The 20,055-nt window shown below is 37.4% G+C and overlaps 1 protein-coding gene across 3 annotated transcripts in view; it reads left to right on the forward strand.

Moving 5' to 3' along the window:
* The window catches only part of LOC127858991 (formimidoyltransferase-cyclodeaminase-like), a 79,441-nt gene extending 64,767 nt beyond the window's left edge, over positions 1-14,674 (forward strand). The window contains exon 16 of one of the 3 annotated variants that reach the window (XR_008039222.1): positions 3,128-5,104. Coding sequence is in view for 1 of the 3 variants with exons in the window: in XM_052396380.1 (XP_052252340.1) it covers positions 14,336-14,422 (87 nt within the window). In the remaining 2 variants the exon portion in view is untranslated. Of the gene's footprint in view, positions 1-3,059; positions 5,105-14,335 lie in introns of those variants that run through there. The other 2 variants (XR_008039223.1, XM_052396380.1) reach the window with 2 other exon arrangements.
* Positions 14,675-20,055: the final 5,381 nt, after the last annotated feature.

The raw sequence follows: 20,055 nt of genomic DNA on the forward strand, positions 1-20,055 counted from the left end.
CTGTGTGAGCATAAAAATCATAACCGTGTGAATATTCTTTTTTTTGCATTCGAACTTGACTTTGTTTTGCCTTACAATAACATTTGCGTCTGCTAGAGAGTTCGGAAGAATAACCTACCAATGATGCGGAACCGGTATACAGAATTTCATAGCAGTTTATGCTAGGATGCAAAATCGTCTCGTGATCTTTTGGGGGTCACGTGTACTCGTTCCTTTACAACGTGACTTTTTCGGATCTGTGTTGGGAGAATAAAGCGCGACCCAGTTAAAATGTTTTTATGATGTCTTTTTAAATATTTCACCATTTTTAATGGGATAAAGTTGAGAGCCCGCTCATTCGTGAGAGTTTTCTATAGATATCATGATCTTTAAAAAAAATAATTTTTCCAGTAAAGTGCAACCGCGCGTTTGAACGGTTAGAAAAATGTCGGATCAGTGTGGGGACTTTATATTACAAACGCGCGTTTGCACTTTACTGAAAAAATACTTTTAACAAAAAAGATCATGGGAAACGTTTGCCCAATGCAAGTTACACGGGACACGGGAACCATCTATACGGCCCGATGCTGGTTACGCGGGACACGGGAACCATCTATACGGCCCGATGCTGGTTACGTGCGAAACGAGAACCATTTATACGACTTCGATGCTGGTTACGCGGTACGAGGGTACCATCTATCCGACCCGATGCTGGTTACGCGGGACACGGGAACCATTTATACGTCCCGATGCTGGTTACACTGGACACGGGAACCATCTATACGGCCCGATGCTGGTTACGCGGGACACGGGAACCATTTCTACGGACCGATGTTGGTTACGCTGGACACGGGAACCATTTATACGGCCCGATGCTGGTTACGCGGGACACGGGAACCATCTTTACGGCCCGATGCTGGTTACGCGGGACACGGAAACCATTTTTACCGCCCGATGCTGGTTACGCGAGACGAGATAACCATCTTTACGGCCCGATGCTGGTTACGCGGGACACGGGAACCATCTATACGGCCCGATGCTGGTTACGCGGGACACGGGAGCCATTTATACGGCCCGATGCTGGTAACGCGGGACGAGGGAACCATTTATTCGGCCCGATGCTGGTTACGCGGAACGTAGGAACCATCTATACGGCCCGATGTTGGTTACGCGGAACGAAGGAACCATCTATACGGCCCGATGCTGGTTACGCGGGACACGGGAACCATTTATACGGCCCGATGCTGGTTACGCGGAACACGGGAACCATTTATACGAATTGTGTGACAATTTGGACATACTTTTTTTAACCCTTTACCATTTAAATACTTTTTGTCACATTTGTTGTTAAATTTGAGTAAAGACCGTTCTTACTAGATTCAAGTTTAAAAGGCTTCATTTTTCGACCTTTAGATACTGATGAGCAGCAAACATGAGAGCATACGATGAGTATTTGGCAGGGGCGTGTGCAAAAGCCTTAACACAAGTCAAGTCAAGTCAAGTAATATTTATTAATCAATTCGGGTTATATTGGACAGGGACGTGTGTAAAAGTCTTATATCGTTATATTGGGCAGGGACGTGTGCAAAAGTATTAACTCGTTATAAGCACAAGCACTCGGCATTAGTTCCCCCCCCCTCCCCCCCCCAGCTGCACACTTCCCTCCAAAAGCCCTCAAAATTGTCTATTATCAAAAGCAAAAGTTTGTTGAAATTTGACTAACTCTTGTTGTTTTTAAATTTTGTATAACAACTGGACAATTTTAAGGGTTTTGGGAGGGGGGAGCAGCAGGCGAGGGGGGGGGGGGGGTAGCAACAAATGCCGAGTGCATGTGGATAAAAGTTGATCCATAATTACCGTTGTAAATAAGAATGGTTTAAGACGCTTGGCTGTTACATGACTATTGCCTCAGTCACAAATAATCCGGTCGCCGGCCGATGTGTCCGATCTCCAGGCATCGGCAAGACTGGACAAAACCGAAACCGTCCGCCGTCCGATGAGTGACACAGTTTAACCCATTTATGCCTAGCGTCTAGAAAAAAGGCCTTGGCAAACAGCGTAGAACCAGATGATCCACTAGGCATAAATGCGTTAATATTGAGGCACGTTCTCAAATAGACTACGTAACGCTGGGAGAAATGCGATTGAGATGCACGATACAAATACATAACACAACCACTTTAAGATTTTTCAAAACAGTTTTCCAAAATAAAAATAACAAATCCATTAAATGGTTTTGTATCACACTTTTCCGATATACATGAATATATAAGACAAACATTTTCGCTGTAATATCATTTGCATTTCATCTGTAGGTTCAATATTAGTGCTTTTTCAAGTGTACTAATTTCATCATGATATTTTAAGTCACATACGTTGTTAAAATAAAACATATTTTTGTAAACATATTACCAGTTACAAGCAGGGTCATACATATAACCGTCCAATTTATCAATTATATTTTAGAGTCAGGTACTTGAGGAGTGAGTCTTCGATCCATTATGCTTAATAACCTGTTTGTGTAATTTTGGGGTAGGCACTGTATGATGTAAATGCAAAACAAATATAAGGACATATCTGTTTTACATGGGTATTTAGGTGAGTTAAATATAAAAAATAATATCTGAAAAAGCTTGAAAAACCTGGAACGTTTAATTGAAATTCTGGTAACTAATTTTCTGCTCTGTAAAAGGATTGTTATTTTTCAAACTTGAACTATTTTATATGTTATGATAATTTAAGACTGCAAGTTAACAGCATAATGGTTTTGCTTTTATTTTATTTTTTAAGTTGTTTTTGCAAAATTAGCAACTGAATGTGGTGAGTTTTAATGAAAAATTGTAGAAAGAGTAATGAATTACTTGTGTGTTTGTTTTTTAGAGAACTATTTTAATTAAAGATATATTAAGTCTCCTGGTATTTGTCTTATGCATGTATTAAACCATGCAATGGAAACTGCTGTTAATTGAAAATTAATTGTGTGAGAAAAGTGTATAATGATATTCAGAATGATTTTCAAGCGCTTTTGCTTTTTGATTGTGTGATTTTGCATTTGCCATTGTTGCATATTGCTTCAATAGGTGTACATTGTGGCCCTTTTATCATCATTTTTATGAGCCGCGCTTTGCGAAAAGGGAATGTGTGTAAGGTGTTGTCCCGGATTAGCCTGTGCAGTCAGCACAGGCTAATATGGGATGACACTTTAAGCTTTTATGATAGTTTTTGTTTCAAGAAAGTCTTTCCTTAGCAAAAATTAAGTTTTTGCGGAAAGTGTTGTCCCTCATTTGCTTGTGCGAACTGCACAGGCTAATCTGGGACGACACTTTACGCCCATGCATTAAACCACTTTTTCACAGAGCACGGTTTATATACATGTCTTATTGTATGAGTATGTGTATTTAAGAAGTTTGTGTCTTAGCATTATAAGTTCCAATTGTTTCAAATATGTGGTCACACATTGTTTTTAATTTATGTTTACCCAAGGCTCAAACTAGAGTAGAACAAGTACAAGACTTTAAAATTATTATAAACATTTGGGCCGTGCTCTGTGAAAAAGGGGTTGAATGCATGTGCATAAAGTGTCGTCCCAGATTTACCTGTGCAGTCTGAACTGTCTAATCAGAGACGACACTTTCCGCCTTTATGATAAATTTCGTTTCAAGAAAGTCTCTTCTTAGCAAAAAATCAAGTTTAGGCGGAACGTGTCGTTCCTGATTAGACTCCGCGGACTGCACAGGCTAATCTGGAACGACTTTTTACGCACATGTATTAAACCCCTTTTACACTGAGCGGGGCTCATTTTTTGAATGGTACCTGCTATTTTATACATTTGTTGAATGATTGACACATCCTCGGTAGTAATTGTAACTATTTTATCAGGGTTTATGTATGTAAACACGAAGGTCAATTATACAATCAGTATTATAGGAAGATATGACCCAAATCATGTGAAACTGTTTCTGATTCCATAGTGAACAGGGTAGCTCCAGACCAGTATTGTGCGCATGCTGGTCTGGAACAATGCTGACCACATGTGGCATAAGACCCATTTTCTCATGACTGGGCTTATACAGTGATAAAACTCATTCGCAAGCTGTTCTGGTTTTATGCTGGTTGCAAAAGCCATTTTCACTTTGCTTCTGAGTGGGAAAGGGTTAAGCTTGCCACCATAAGCTATTTATTGTTAAGTGTGGTTTTACATTATTATTGTTATAGCTTCGACTTATTATCAAATGGTTTGCTTATTTTACTACGTAAGTAGGTATTTTCGCTGTTTGTACATTATCAAAGGTATAAATAAGTACAATGTTTATACTGCATTATGCTCAGCTTGACAATTTAAGAACATTGGTTTCAACAACGTTTTTCATGATTTGTACCTACACCATGTTGTTGGGTATTAAGTTTGGTCTTGCTTTTAAATTTCATTTCATCCTGTTTTATTCATGCATAATGACATAATATTTTACCAATGGCTTAAAATTAACTGTAACATTAGTATGATAGTGGCCTTGTATTTTATGCATTATAGGAACATTCATACATCATGTATGTAGGGTTTTACAAATTACAATGCGAGTTAAGACCTCATACTGTTGAAAGTTTATTTTTATGTCCCCCACCACTATAGTGGGGGACATATTGTTTTTGCCCTGTCTGTTGGTTTGTTTGTGTGTTTGCTTGTTTGTTTGCGCCAACTTTAACATTTGCAATAACTTTTGAAATATTGAAGATAGCAACTTGATGTTTGGCATGCATGTGTATCTCATGGAGCTGCACATTCTGAGTGGTGAAAGGTCAAGGTCATCCTTCAAGGTCAAAGGTCAAATATATAGCTTCAAAGCGGCGCAAAAGGGGAGATAGTGTTTCTGACAAACACATATCTTGTTCTGTCCTTAATATCACATTTTGTCCATCCTTTACTTTCAAACAGCAGGCAGTTGGTTTCATGTATGTGGATAACTAATTAATTATGGCACGATTTAGAAGTCTTTAAATTCTCATATAAAATTAATGCATAATTATTTGCATAGTTTTGGAGCTAAGTGTGAAAATTGCAACTTTTTCTGTTGTGTTTAGCTTAAAATACTGTTACTGCAACCCGAAATATACAAGTTTTTGTTGACTCTTGTGTTGTTGGAATATTTTTAAATGCATGATGTCCTTCAAATCGTGTAAGACATTAAGCAATGCTCGGTAACACATTATTGGCATCGCTATAGATGTTGATAATCAAAGTTAATGTACATAGCAACGTGTTCGATATGATTCGCTATGTAATTATATAAACTGTACATTAACCTTTCGAAATTAATGGTTGTGGACACTGTTGGCGTTATATCATGCTGGAACAGCATAAAAAGTACATTGTAATTACTTTTGTACCTTATTACTTGAACGTTGTCTATAATTTTCGTATTAAAATGACATTTTCACGTTTTGGTAAATTGACAAAATAAAAAAAATGTTTCAGATTCGCAAATTTTCGTTGTAGTTATACATTTGTGAGAATACAGTAATACTGAACATTTACCATGCTCTAAAATATCCATTATATGCATCTTTTGAGGATTTAAAAACCTGAAAATTATAAAGCATTGCAAGGCAAAATTGAATAATTTGGAGAGTTTTGTTGTTGTCGTTATATTTTGTAATACTACCAGGATTGCTTATATAAAGTATAAATACATCACTCATTGTATGAGCACGGATGGCCGAGTGGTGTAGCGATAGTTTTTTACTCCAGGGGTCAGTGGTTCGAGTCCAGTTGAAGGTTACTTTTTTTCTTTAATTGTATTCTTGTTTTTTACTGGAGCTTTTTGGATCGAATGTTAACATTTTTTAATGACAAACTTCAATACATGCCAAAATCTGTGAACAGGCCCCTTTAAATCGTGGGGCTTACTCGTCACTGCAACCTTTGACATTTTTTACGTCAAAAGTATCAAGTTAAATGCGTGGTCAAATTTAAATTGTAGTATCGAAAGTTGAAAAAGCACACCAATGATACATCGTGGTTTTTCAATCCGACATGTCGCGTGTGGGTGTGTTTGTGAATGAAATCACTCGACACATTTGTCGTTAAAGTCTGCACAAACATGTTTATACAATGTGAACAGTTAGACAATAATGTTATAATTTAAAGTGAAATGAGACGAACATTTTGATGGAAAATATGGTCACACACAATCGTGAAACAATTTTTTTCCAGAATGCGTTAGCACATTTTATAATAAAAGTTAATTATAATTGCAAATGTATATATCAATAATTTAGATTTTCCCCGCCTCATATAGTCCGTATATCCGTCATTGAATTTTAGAAAATAAGCTGGGTTTCGCTAGGAAAATCGTATCAAAAGGTTAACGTTTCTTTAAAATTCTTGCAGTCGTTTGTTGCCCTTTATTTTAAACGACATGTGTTTCTTTTAGCTGCTTTCAAGTACCACTGAAACTCATATAAAACCCGCGTCATGCGAACATGAGTCTTAAGGGATATCCGACCAACGTAGCTCCAGAGCTACTCTGTGCGCTGTAAAATCACACAAGTTTCGTGATTCCATTAGTAGACGTGACTGGGCCAATACGCTGGCTGGTTTTGAGCTATGCTTGCAGCATATGGCATAAGACCCATTTTCGCATGATGAGGCACACAACGTATCACTGTAGGCGAAGCATACTGCGAGTAGTAAGAATCGGTTTAGTACACATCAGCGAATCTTATAGCAAATTTGCTCGACAGCAAACGGTGTCGGTAGTGGGGCGTTTGCACCAAATGTAGACCAACCCACTTGACGCCTTTCTTAACATTGCATCCACCGTGGTAGCTGCGTGTATTTACCGCACCGAGGTATCCTCTTTTGTCCAGAAAATGATTGTACCATAGGATAGCTTTGCCCTTTTGAGGCTTCACTCTTACTGAAGCCTGCTCGCAATTTTTGGTTAAATTATGCCATTGTTTATCTTGCATAGATCGATTCATATCAGGCAGGCTTTTGTCGGCAAACGGGAACGCGGTCTCGCCACCTTCTTCGACGTTGTTAAGGTAATACATCATCGTAGCCATGCGGCACTTATTGCAGCAGTGCGTATCTTCAAGTTCTTTACCATTTACGACAGAGCAATTCGTGTGGAAGCAACATGGCTTGTCTGCATTCACAATATTAGAATCCAGATGAGAGTGGTAAAACCCTCCGGGCCAGTATTGTCCAACAACCAACGGCTGACTGTACTTGATAACTTTAACAGGCACTCCCAGAAGTCCGGCCGCCCTCTTCTGCAACTTTGTCAAAAACGCGACATTTTCTTTGCTCGGTAGCACGTCTGTTTGGTTGGATATTCTTTGCTCTTTGTTCAAAACTGTGTTGTTTACTGTAGCAAACCAGCGAATCGTGTGCAGAACGTGTTTGTTCGATTCATCAATAATGTAGTCGCAGTCATCATTCGACAGGAAATCGGGAATTTCAAATATTGGTGGATTCACCGACAACGTTATTACCTTTACAGAGGTTTCATCGCCGATGTCGACGCTTTGTTCATGTCCAACCTTGACTGGTTTGATCTGTTCCATCTTCGGATACTCGAAAACAACTTCACCTCCTTCGGGTTGATCTGTGGCGTCTTCATCCGCTGGCAGGAAGTCGCTTAGCAGCTTATCGACATTCAATTTGAAATCCTGATTGAGCATGTCATTGAACTTGTTGTGGGCGTCATGTTTTACACTGTCTGCGTTGTCATCCGAAATTTCTGACGATTTCTTCTCGTGTGTCAATGTCGTCTGCAAATGATCGGCTGTTATTGTAATGTAGGTCATGATGCATTCGACTTTATGGTACATGAACTCAACTATTGTTGAAAAATAGTTCCAAGCGGTATTTGTGTCCATCGAGTCAACCAGTGCATGCCCTACATTATCACGTGTTACGTCAGCGTCCAGTTTCACGCAGGAGCTGGCAACGTCATCGTCACAATGTCCCTCTTGCGTGGAGTACATGAGAAATATCAGTATGACGAGTACAGCCTGTAGTCGACCAGACTTTCCAGTGGTTCTTATCTGCAGCATGAAATAAAATTATGTATTTCTTCTTTTTGTTGTATATTTTTAAATGATTATTATGAATAATCTGTAATACATATATTTATTTTTCATAGGTGTGTACTGTTTTGTAACCTGTGAAAACGAATAAAGTACTGTTCTGTTCAGTGACTTGCTCCTATTAAAATTATATACATATATATATGAGCCGTGCTCCGTGAAAAGGGGGTTTAATGCATGTGCGTTAAGTGTCGTCCCAGATTATCAGGGACGATCTTTCAGCCTAAACTGAATTTTACTTTCTTTAAACGAAAAATATCATAAAAGCGGAAAGTTTCGTCCCTGATTAACCTGTGCGGACTGCTGGGGCGACAATTTACGCACATGCATTAAACCCCCTTTTCACAGAGCAAGGCCCATATAAATTAACAATACACAATGAATAGAGTTAAAATCTTTTTAACATCTATGATCAACAAGGAAATTATATAAAGGAGTAAGGGTTATTTTGCCCATTTAGATTAATTTAATCGCATTTCAAACTGTAATTGAAAAACGACCACATACGATAATATAAAGTTTTCTTTTTGAGATACTATAGCTGTAGAAACTAGCTATAGAAACCACTGTCTTATTAACAGTGAACGTCTTTGGATTTGTTCACAGAATGTATCAGACTGACCATTTACAAAACGCATATGATTACAATGAATATGTGCATTATTTTCATACAATTAAAATTACATTCCTGACTTAAATAAATATTTAAAAAATATTGTACGTGTGCAATTTTTTAAATGGAGTCAACAATGCCGTTTAAATACATGTAATTAAAATGTGCATCAGCTTTTGATGAAAACGCGCGGAAGACATTAACATGTAAAGTTATAGACGTTTGCTTTATAGCTTCGAGTAAAACTAATATTTTGTTTTCCTTTAATTACGAATTGATACAGCTTTTTAAATTCATTGTATTTTCAGCACTTTCGTACAACTTATTACACCTTTAGCCGAATACTTGTTTCAACGATTATACACGTAATAAAAAATAATGTATAAATGCATAAAAACAACATACCGTATATCTGGTCATATTTCGCTAAACCGATTGCGGAAATACATATATTCGTTCGGGAAAATTAGGACCGACATTTATTGACTGCTTAAATGTTATTGGCTATTGCATTGCAGTACATGTCAAAATATCTGCTAAAGAGGATGACCATGAATGTACATATACATACTATTTAGCCCCAGGTAATTTTTTAACGAATTGGGAAGAGATTTTTTAAGCGTTTCCGCTTTTCAATACTAATGATTGCAGGGAAATAAATGTTGATATTTAACAACTGTGGTCAACAAAATGGGTTATCTCGGCTGTATAGGATGGAACTTGAACATACTTGACTGAAATTCTTTTCCTAATTGCCCACGTTCCTGATTCAAAATGCACGCTTTACGACAACGCAGCACATGCAAACCAGCAAAACGATTATATTTTGGAATTGTTTACATTATACATATATAATCATCTTTTGAGTTTACGAATTAGAAGATTTTTTTTCCCATAATGCAATTCAATGATCGCTTAGGCGCACTGAAAGTGTGCACGAGGAAATCGAGGTATTTGGCGATTTTCCGTCATTTTGCTTTGAACAGTCAAACTATTGACATAGTTAAGACATAGTACATTTTTTGTAGTGTGAATACATTTTCGAATTTTAAATGTGGTTGTTCTGAATACTTTGTATCCGAATGCCGATGTAAGCATACGAAACTAAAATTCGATTATCCCAAATTTCGCGCATGTAAAACATGATTTAATTTTAACCCATTGATGCCTAGCGTATAGAAAAAAGGCATTGGCAAACAGCATAGACCCAGATAAGACGCCGCATGATGCGGCGTCTCATCTGGGTCTATGCGGCGTCCCAACTGGGTCTACGCTGTTTGCTTAAAGAAATTTCTGTAAAATATATTCTTAAAATAGAAATAAATATACCAGACATCTCTAATTTTGGCAATAAATTGATCCAATTTAGCAGGATGGGAGAGTTCACTAGGCATAAATGGGTTAAACGCTCGTGATGCCAGGAATGTATAGTTCGTACTTTGAATCCGAACGATACAGAACGTTACATTTTCTAAAAATCTTGATATGATCGACCATTTCAGTTTAAATGTATCAAATTTACTTAAACAAAATACAATTATAGCCACTATGTGAGCATAACAAATCATAACCGTGTGAATATGCGTATTTTGCATTCGAACTTGATTTTGTTTTGCCTAAGAATAACATTTGCGTCTGCTAGAGAATTCGGAAGAGTAACCTACAAATGATTCGGAACCGGTATACATAATTTCAATTTATGCAATTTATGCTAGGATGCAAAATCGTCTCGTGATCTTTTGGGGGTCACGTGTACACGGTGCCTATACCACGTGACTTTTTCGGATCTGTGTTGGGAGAATAAAGCGCGACCCAATTAACATGTTTTTATGATGTCTTTTTTTAAATATTTCACCATTTTTAAAGGGATAAAGTTGAGAGCCCGCTCATTCGTGAGAGTTTGTTATAGGTATCATGATCTCTCTAAAAAAAAAAGTATTTTTCCAATAAAGTGCAACCGCACGTTTGAACGGTTAGAAAAATGTCGGATCAGTGTGGGGACTTTATTACAAACTCGCGGTTGCACTTTACTGGAAAAAAATACTTTTTAACAAATAAGATCATGATACCAATAGAAAACTCTCACGAATGTGCGGGTTCTCCACTTTATTCCATTAAAAATGGTGAAATATTTAACATAAAAAATGTTAACTGGGTCGCGCTTTATTCTATCAATACAGATCTTAAAAAGTCATGTGGTATAGGCACCGTGGTGTAGATGGAAAATGAACATATTATAGGAAACGTTTGCCCAATGCAAGTTGCACGGGACACGTAAACCATCTATACGGCCCGATGCTGGTTACGCGGGACGCGGTAACCATCTATACACCCGATGCTGGTTACGCGGGACACGGAAACCATTTATACGACCCGATGCTGGTTACGCGGGACGAGGGTACCATCTTTACGAACCGATGCTGGTTACGCGGGGCCCGGGAACCATTTATACGGCCTGATGCTGGTTACGCGGGAAACGGGAACAATTTATACGGACCGATGTTGGTTACGCGGGACACGGGAACCATTTATACGGCCCGATGCTGGTTACGCGGGACACGGGAACCACCTATATGGCCCGATGCTGGTTACGCGGGACACGGGAACCATTTATACGGCCTGATGCTGTTTACGCGGGACGAGGGAACCATCTATACGGCCCGATGCTGGTTACGCGGGACACATGAACCATTTATACGGTCCGATGCTGGTTACGCGGAACGAAGGAACCATCTTTACGTCCCGATGCTGGCTACGCGGGACATGGGAACCATTTATACGACCCGCTTCTGGTTACGCGGGACACGGGAACCATTTATACGAATTGTGTGACAATTTGGACATACTTTTTTAACCCTTTACCATTTAGATACTTTTTGACACATTTGTTGTCTCTTTGAAAGTTTAATTTTAGTAAAGACCGTTCTTACTAGATTCAAGTTTCAAAGGCTTCATTTTCGACCTTTAGATACTGATGAGCAGCAAACATGAGAACATACGATGAGTATTTGGCAGGGGCGTGTGCAAAAGCCTTAACACACGTCAAGTCAAGTCAAGTAATATTTATTTATCAAGTCGGGTTATATCGGATAGGGACGTATGTAAAAGTCTTGTATCGTTATATTGGACAGGGACGTGTGCAAAAGTATTAACTCGTTATAAGCACAGGCACTCGGCATTAGTTGCTCCCTTCCCCCCAGCTGCACACTCCCCTCTAAAAGTCCTCAAAATTGTCTATTATCAAAAGCAAAAATTTGTTGAAATTTGACTAACTTTTGTTGTTTTTAAATTTTGTATAACAACTGGACAATTTTAAGGGTTGTGGGAGGGGAGAGCAGCAGGCGAGGGGGGGGGGGGTTGGGGGGGGGGGCTTAGCAACTAATGCCGAGTGCATGTGGTTAAAAGTTTATCCATAATTACAGTTGTAAATTAGAATGGTTTAAGACGCTTGGCCGTTACATGACTATTGCCTCGGTCACAAATAATCCGGTCGCCGGCCGATGTGTCCGATCTCCAGGCATCGGCAAGTCTGGACACATCGAAACAGTCCGCCGTCCGATGAGTGAAACAGTTTAACCCATTTATGCCTAGCGTCTAGAAAAAAAGGCCTTGACAAACAGCGTAGACCCAGATGAGATGCCGCATCATGCGGCGTCTCATCATGGTCTGCGCTGTTTGCTTAAATGAATTTCTGTAAGAAATATTCTCAATATAGAAATAAATATACTAGACAACCCTTATTTTGGAACTAAATTGATCCAATTTAGAAGGATGGGAGAGTCCACTGGGCATAAATGGGTTGACATTCTCAAACAGACTACGTAGCGCTGGGAGAAAGGCGATTGAGATGCACGATACAAATACATAACACAGCCACATTAAGATTTTTAAAAACAGTTTTCCAAAATAAAAATGAAAAATCCATTAAATGATTTTATATCACACGTTTCCAATATACATGAATATATTAAACAAACATTTTCGCTGTAATATCATTTGCATTTCATCTGTAGGTTCAATATTAGTGCTTTTGCAATGGTGATCGGCTTGCATGGGGTTATATTTATCCACTCATCTTATTTGATTCCAAACTGAATTATAACTTTAAATATTTGCTTGGCAGCAGTCGATAACGATAGAATGGCGTCTTCACCCAATTCATAGCAATATTTTGATGCCCTTTTTCACATCGCATCTCCCATGGTAGCTTCTTTGATCCACTGCACTAAGGTATCCCCGTCGGTCCAGAAAGTGATTGTACCCAAGTATGGTTGTTCCTTTCTTAGGCCTAATTCTTAACGCCGCCTGTTCGCAGTTGTTCGATAAATTTGACCATTCCTCGGTCTCCATTGTTTTGTGAATGTGTGATTATCAGGTGGGTGTCCGTATGCTGGAGACAGCTGTGTGGGGAGCCTATCTATGTTGTAAAGGGTTAAAGCCTGTGTATTATCAGGTGGGTGTCCGTATGCTGGAGACGGCTGTGTGGGGAGCCTACATCTATGTTGTAAAGGGTTTAAGCCTGTGTATTATCAGGTGGGTGTCCGTATGCTGGAGACAGCTGTGTGGGGAGCCTACATCTATGTTGTAAAGGGTTAAAGCCTGTGTATTATCAGGTGGGTGTCCGTATGCTGGAGACAGCTGTGTGGGGAGCCTATCTATGTTGTAAAGGGTTAAAGCCTGTGTATTATCAGGTGGGTGCCCGTATGCTTGAGACAGCTGTGTGGGGAGCCTTTCTATGTTGTACAGGGTTAAAGCCTGTGTATTATCAGGTGGGTGCCCGTATGCTGGAGACAGCTGTGTGGGGAGCCTATCTATGTTGTAAAGGGTTAAAGCCTGTGTATTATCAGGTGGGTGTCCGTATGCTGGAGACAGCTGTGTGGGGAGCCTATCTATGTTGTAAAGGGTTAAAGCCTGTGTATTATCAGGTGGGTGTCCGTATGCTGGAGACAGCTGTGTGGGGGGGCCTACTAAAATGTGAAGACAAACCTGAAGGATATCGCAGATGTCGAGTTCAGGACAAAGGTATGTCATGCATACTCATATACTTGGATATGGCTTTCTTGCCCTGATGTCCCATTATATTAAAATCAGGTGTATTTGTTTGACTTAATATTCTGTCTGCCAACTTATCAATTGGGAAATTTCATTAATCACTTGAAATAACCTGAAATATGACAAAATCAAGCTAAATAAAGTGTTTAATGTTTGAGCCTCATTGAGCCATCACATTTGCTTCAAAAATATATTGTTCCATTATTTGCTCGTTGATTAATTAATCTCCTTGTCTAATTAATTTAACATTAAACCGTGCTCTGTGAAAAGGGGTTTTAATGCATATGCGTAAAGTGTTGTCCCAGATTAGCCTGTGCAGTCTGCACAGGCTAATCAGGGACGACACTTTCCGATTGTATGGTCTCTTCTTAGCAAAAATCCAGTTTAGGCGGAAAGTGTTGTCCCTGATTAGCCTATGCAGACTGCACAGGCTTATCTTGGACGACACTTTCTGCACAGGCATTAAACCCTCTTTTCACAGAGCACGTTTGTTTGCACATAGCCATTTTCACTTTCCTTCTGAGTGGGAAAGGGTTAATATGCCCTGCCATTTTGACATGCTGTTTTTCTACTTTTACATTATTAACTTATTTTCAGATTGGAGAGGAGATTGATGGTGCAATAAAGCAGGCACAGGAGAGTTGTGCTGCAATCCTGAAGATTGTTGATGAATGCAAAGAGTAACTTCTAGTCCCGGCATCCCGGCATATCCAATGTGGTTCAGAGCGTGGTTAAATTGGATACAAGTCACACTGTTTTAAATACATTCTGAATGACAAAAGACAAAGGCATAATATTTTATTATGGGTCATTATAAGTGTTCTAAAATAAAGTTCTGACTGCCATCATGTTCTATCCATCTTATGGCTTTCACTAAGTTTTGTTGTTAAGTAAATATCTCAATGTGTATGACTCTGAAGGTGTATTTTTAGTTAAACATGTGTTTTTTCTTAGTTTTGAATGAAATACATTTTAAAGTACTATTGATGAGATGAAATGCTTATAATTAAAATACAGTTAATACTTACTTTATTTTGGTAGCCAGAATTACAATCAGTTAAGAAAAATACAAAAACTAAGTAAATTTCAATAAATATAACCATAAAGGAACATCTTTAGAGGGATTTATTTGCAGATTTGCAATGTAAGAATTAAACAAATGGTATTGGATTTGAAAAAGAACGTATACATGTATATTATTTATAAACAAGAAAAATAGCCTCAATGACCAAAACTGATATGTAAGAAAGTATGCCGTGTTCTAAAAAAAAATGAAAATCTTTCAAAAAGCCCCTTTAATTCACCAAACGCGAATCATGTATTACAACCTTTTTATATTAACAAATTTGAGGGTTATATAATAAGAATATATATTTTTTTAGCCATCCAATTATTTATAAGTGTTGTATGGTATAAATACAGTCAGCACATTATCTTTAACCTTTTATTCATTAACCATCTAAATTTTTGAAATCCATCAGCCATGATATAAAAAAAGTGTTGGACTGATAAGCTTTTTAATACCTTTTGTATGCATATGTATTTTTACAAGCAATCATTCCAACAGTCTGTGATATGTTTTAAAATATATTAAGATGTTTACAAGTTCATTGAAGTATTAAAGCTTTGTATTGTTTTAACCGTGATCATTACTTACATCAAATGTATTTAGTTTTTTAAATGACACAATGTATTATTGTAAGTGTTATATGCATTGAAAATGCATTCATAATTTTGCATTTATTTCACTGATTTTTACCATTAATTGTTCTGTCTTTTCTTGTGATTTTCCTGTTTTTACACTGTGAGTTTCCTTTTCTTTTTTAATTTTTCTGAATTGGTTTGGGTATTTTTATTCTGACATTCCCCTCCCAAAGTTTTTATCTCCAGTATCAATAGGTTTTAATTGCACATAATATTGTGTAGTAATATATATGCCATGCCACATTTCAAGTGTATTAATTTCATCATTATATTTTAAGTCACATACGTTGTTAAAATAAAACATATTTTTGTAAACATACTACAAGCAGTGCCATACATATAACCGTCCAATTTATCAATTATATTTTGGAGTCAGGTACTTGAGGAGTGAGTCTTAGATTCATTATGCTTAATAACCTGTTTGTGTAATTTTGGGGTAGGCACTGTATGATGTAAATGCAAAACAAATATAAGGACATATCTGTTTTACATGGGTATTTAGGTGAGTTAAATATAAAAAATAATATCTGAAAAAGCTTGAAAAACCTGGAACGTTTAATTGAAATTCTGGTAACTAATTTTCTGCTCTGTAAAAGGATTATTATTTTTCAAATTTGAAATATTTTATATGTTATGATAATTTAAGACTGCACGTTAATAGCATAATGGTATTGCTTTTATTTTATTTTTTAAGTTGTTTTTGCAAAATTAGCAACTGAATGTGGTGAGTTTTAATGAAAAATTGTAGAAAGAGTAATGAATTACTTGTGTGTTTGTTTTTTAGAGAACTATTTTAATTAAAGATATATTAAGTCTCCTGGTATTTGTCTTATGCATGTATTAAACCATGCAATGGAAACTGCTGTTGATTGAAAATTAATTGTGTGAGAAAAGTGTATAATGATATTCAGAATGATTTTCAAGCGCTTTTGCTTTTTGATTGTGTGATTTTGCATTTGCCAGTGTTGCATATTGGTCCAAATAGGTGTACATTGTGGCCCTTTTTATCATCATTTCTCGCCCCCTTCTTCGACGTTGTTTAGGTAATACATCAACGTAGCCATGCGGCACTTATTGCAGCAGTGCGTATCTTCAAGTTCTGTACCATTTACGACAGAGCAATTCATGTGGAAGCAACATGGCTTGTCTGCATTCACAATATTAGAATCCAGGTGAGAGTGGTAAAACCCTCCAGGCCAGTATTGTCCAACAACCAACGGCTGACTGTACTTGATAACTTCAACAGGCACTCCCAGAAGTCCGGCCACCCTCTTCTGCAACTTTGTCAAAACGCGACATTTTGTTTGCTCGGTAGCACGTCTGTTTAGTTCGATATTCTTTGCTCTTTGTTCGAAACTGTGTTGTTTACTGTAACAAACCAGCGGATCGTGCGCAGACCGTGTTTGTTCGATTCATCAATAATGTAGTCGCAGTCATCATTCGACAGGAAATCGGGAATTTCAAATATTGGTGGATTCACCGACAACGTTATTAGCTTCACAGAGGTTTCATCGCCGATGTCGACGCTTTGTTCATGTCCAACCTTGACTGGTTTGATCTGTTCCAACTGTGGCATCTTCTTCCGCTGGCAGGAAGTCGCTTAGAAGCTTATCGACAGAAAATTTGAAATCCTGATTTAGCACGTCACCTAGCATGTTGTGTGCCATATAGTTTACACTGCTTCCGATGTCATCCAAAACTTCTTCCGATGTAAAGCCATCTATCATTTCTCGTGATCGCTCCTCGTATGCCAATGTCGTCTGCAAATGATCGGCTGTTTTGATGAGGTAGGTAATGAAGCCTTTGACTTTTTTATATATAAAATCTACTATTGTTATAAAATAGTTCCTGGCTGTATTGGTGTCATGCGAGTCATCCCTCACATACCCTATAGTCGAACATGACAAATGATCACGTGTTACGTAAGCGTCCAGTTTTACGCAGGAGCTGGCAACGTCATCTTTACAATGTCCCTTTTGTGTGGAGTAAATGAGAAATATCAGAATGGCAATGACTGCCTTCAGTCGACCAGGCTTTCCAGTAATTCTCATCTGCAGCATGGAATCGAATTATTTATTTAAACTTTTTCTAACATACTATGTATAATAACCTTTTTACGCTGTAAGAAATAGATTTGGGCCTTGCTCTGTGAAAAGAGGGTTTAATGCATGCACGTAAAGTGTCGTCCCAGCTTAGCCTGTGCAGTCCGCACAGGCTAATCAGGGAAGACGCTTTCCGCTCTTATGATCTTTTTCAATTAAAGATAGTCTTTTCATAGTAAAATCCAGTTTAGGCGGAAAGTGTCGTCCCTGATTGACTGTGCGGACTGTACATGCTAATCTGGGACGACACTTTATGCACATGCATTAAACCTTTTTTTCACAGAACAAGCAAGGCCCATTTATTTTCATATTTGACAGGCTCCCTTTTAACTGACTTTTATCAATAACATATAACTGTTTACGTAGAATTTGAAAGTCTGTTACGTTTTTAAAACCGATTCGTGAATATAAACATTGATTATTATATTTGCCAAATTACACTGAAAATAAATACACAAAAACATTTGTAATTCAGAATAAATTACCTTCCTTACAGTGATATCCTAGAACAAAGCACGCACAAAGCAAATCAAACATTAATGCTTGCGTAAGTACGTACACATGCAAAAATGACCAACACAGAAAATAGTTACAGGGAGTTAAGTGCTATTTTGCCCAAGGTGATTAACCCATTTATGCCCAGTGGACTCTCCCATCCTTCTAAATTGGATCAATTTATTTCCAAAAGTAGGGGTGTCTGGTATATTTATTTCTATATTTAGAATATTTCTTACAGAAATTTCTTTAAGCAAACAGCGCAGACCCATATGAGACGCCGCATTATGCGACGTCCCATCTAGGTCTACGCTGTTTGCAATGTCCTTTTTTCAGGACGCTAGGCATGAATGGATTATTTTTTACGCCAATCTGTAAAAAGCTGTCAATTGAAACAAGACTAAACACAACGCATTTGATTGATAATTTAAAACGCATGTAAACAGAAATAGCGTTTAAACTTACTTTAAAATATGAAATCCTGCGTTTTGCAGTTGTAGCACGTATACTTTTGCTTCTGGAAGAAGCGGGTTAGAAATCCAAGGCCGGTACATTATTGATTTGTCTTTCCATATACGTATACTTATATAAAACTATTCCAAACGTAATAGTTTTGTAAGTTTTGAATCTTCTGGATTGATTTTTAAAAAGTGACTGCCTTCCGAAGAATGTCGATTTTTTTTCTTGGACATTTTTTTGACATATTATGTTTGCATTCTTAAAATTACTGCGTGTTATACTTAGTTTAATTGAACTTCATTCTTTAATATTTATGTTATATATACAATATTGTATAAAAATTTATTATTATAAGTATAACATTAACCTTTTTGTAGGAAACGATGCCTTTTACACAGAACAGTTCACTTTCAAGTTTGTTTTGATCGTCTTTATTATGACGCTGGTTGTTGATCAATTTAACCCTTTGCATGCTGGGAAATTTGTCGTCTGCTAAAATGTCGTCTGCTGAGTTTCTAAAATTGGCATTTTCTTCGATTTTTTTCAAAGAATTCTATCAGAATAGCAAACAGGTTGGTTCAAACAGAACGTGGCGTCTCATCTGGATCCAAACTGTTTGCAAAGGCCTTCAAAATTCGGTTCCCACACTATAAGAGTTAAAAGAGAGACCTACAACTAAGCATGTTTTTCCATGAATTTTGTTTAAGGTGTTTGGTGTTGAAGGAAACCAAAACCGTTTCATTGAAATTTTAACATTTTTTAATATCAGAGACGTAGATGTGCGTCTTTGTTAATATGCAGTAAACACGATATAAGGAACTTTTTTATCAAGCCATTTTAATGATCTTTAACAAATATGATGGAGGACAGACTTTTTAAACCACTATTGTGTTCAGTTATGTTTTTCCTTAGGTGAGAGTTTTCATGTAACACAATATTTATATCGACGATTTTTATGAACAACGGCTTTAACATGTAGAAAACAACCATTAGTAAACGCATATTTGGCTCTCAAAATAATTTTACAACATGTGTTTTCTTTGAAACAGGCTAACAACAGGCACTTAACATAAAGATGAAACCAAATGATCCCTAACCAGCGTAACACTCTATTCATGATTAAAACGTATCGTAATTCTTTGGTATATTTTATGTCTTATAAAACTCCACTTCATGTTAAACCATGACTACCTAGAATTTTAAAGGGGCCTTTTCACAGATTTTGGCATGTATCGAAGTTTCTCATTAAATGCTTTATTGATAAATGTTAAAATTTGATCTAAAAAGCTCTAGTAAAAAGAAGAATAAAATTAAAGAAAAAAAGTAACCCTTAAATGGGCTCGAACCACTGACCCCTGGAGTAAAAGTCTAACGCTTAGACCAGTCGGCCATCCGTGCTCATACCATGAGTGCTGTATTTTATACTTTATATAAGCAATCCTCCTAAAGTCACAAAATATAAAGACAGCAACGGAACGCTCTAAATTATTCAATCGTTTCGCGATGCAACGCTTTATAATTTTCAGGTTTTTAAATCGTCAAATGTTGCATATCATG

This window comes from Dreissena polymorpha, chromosome 14, assembly GCF_020536995.1.
Source record: "Dreissena polymorpha isolate Duluth1 chromosome 14, UMN_Dpol_1.0, whole genome shotgun sequence".
NCBI classification, from domain to species: Eukaryota; Metazoa; Mollusca; class Bivalvia; order Myida; family Dreissenidae; genus Dreissena; species Dreissena polymorpha.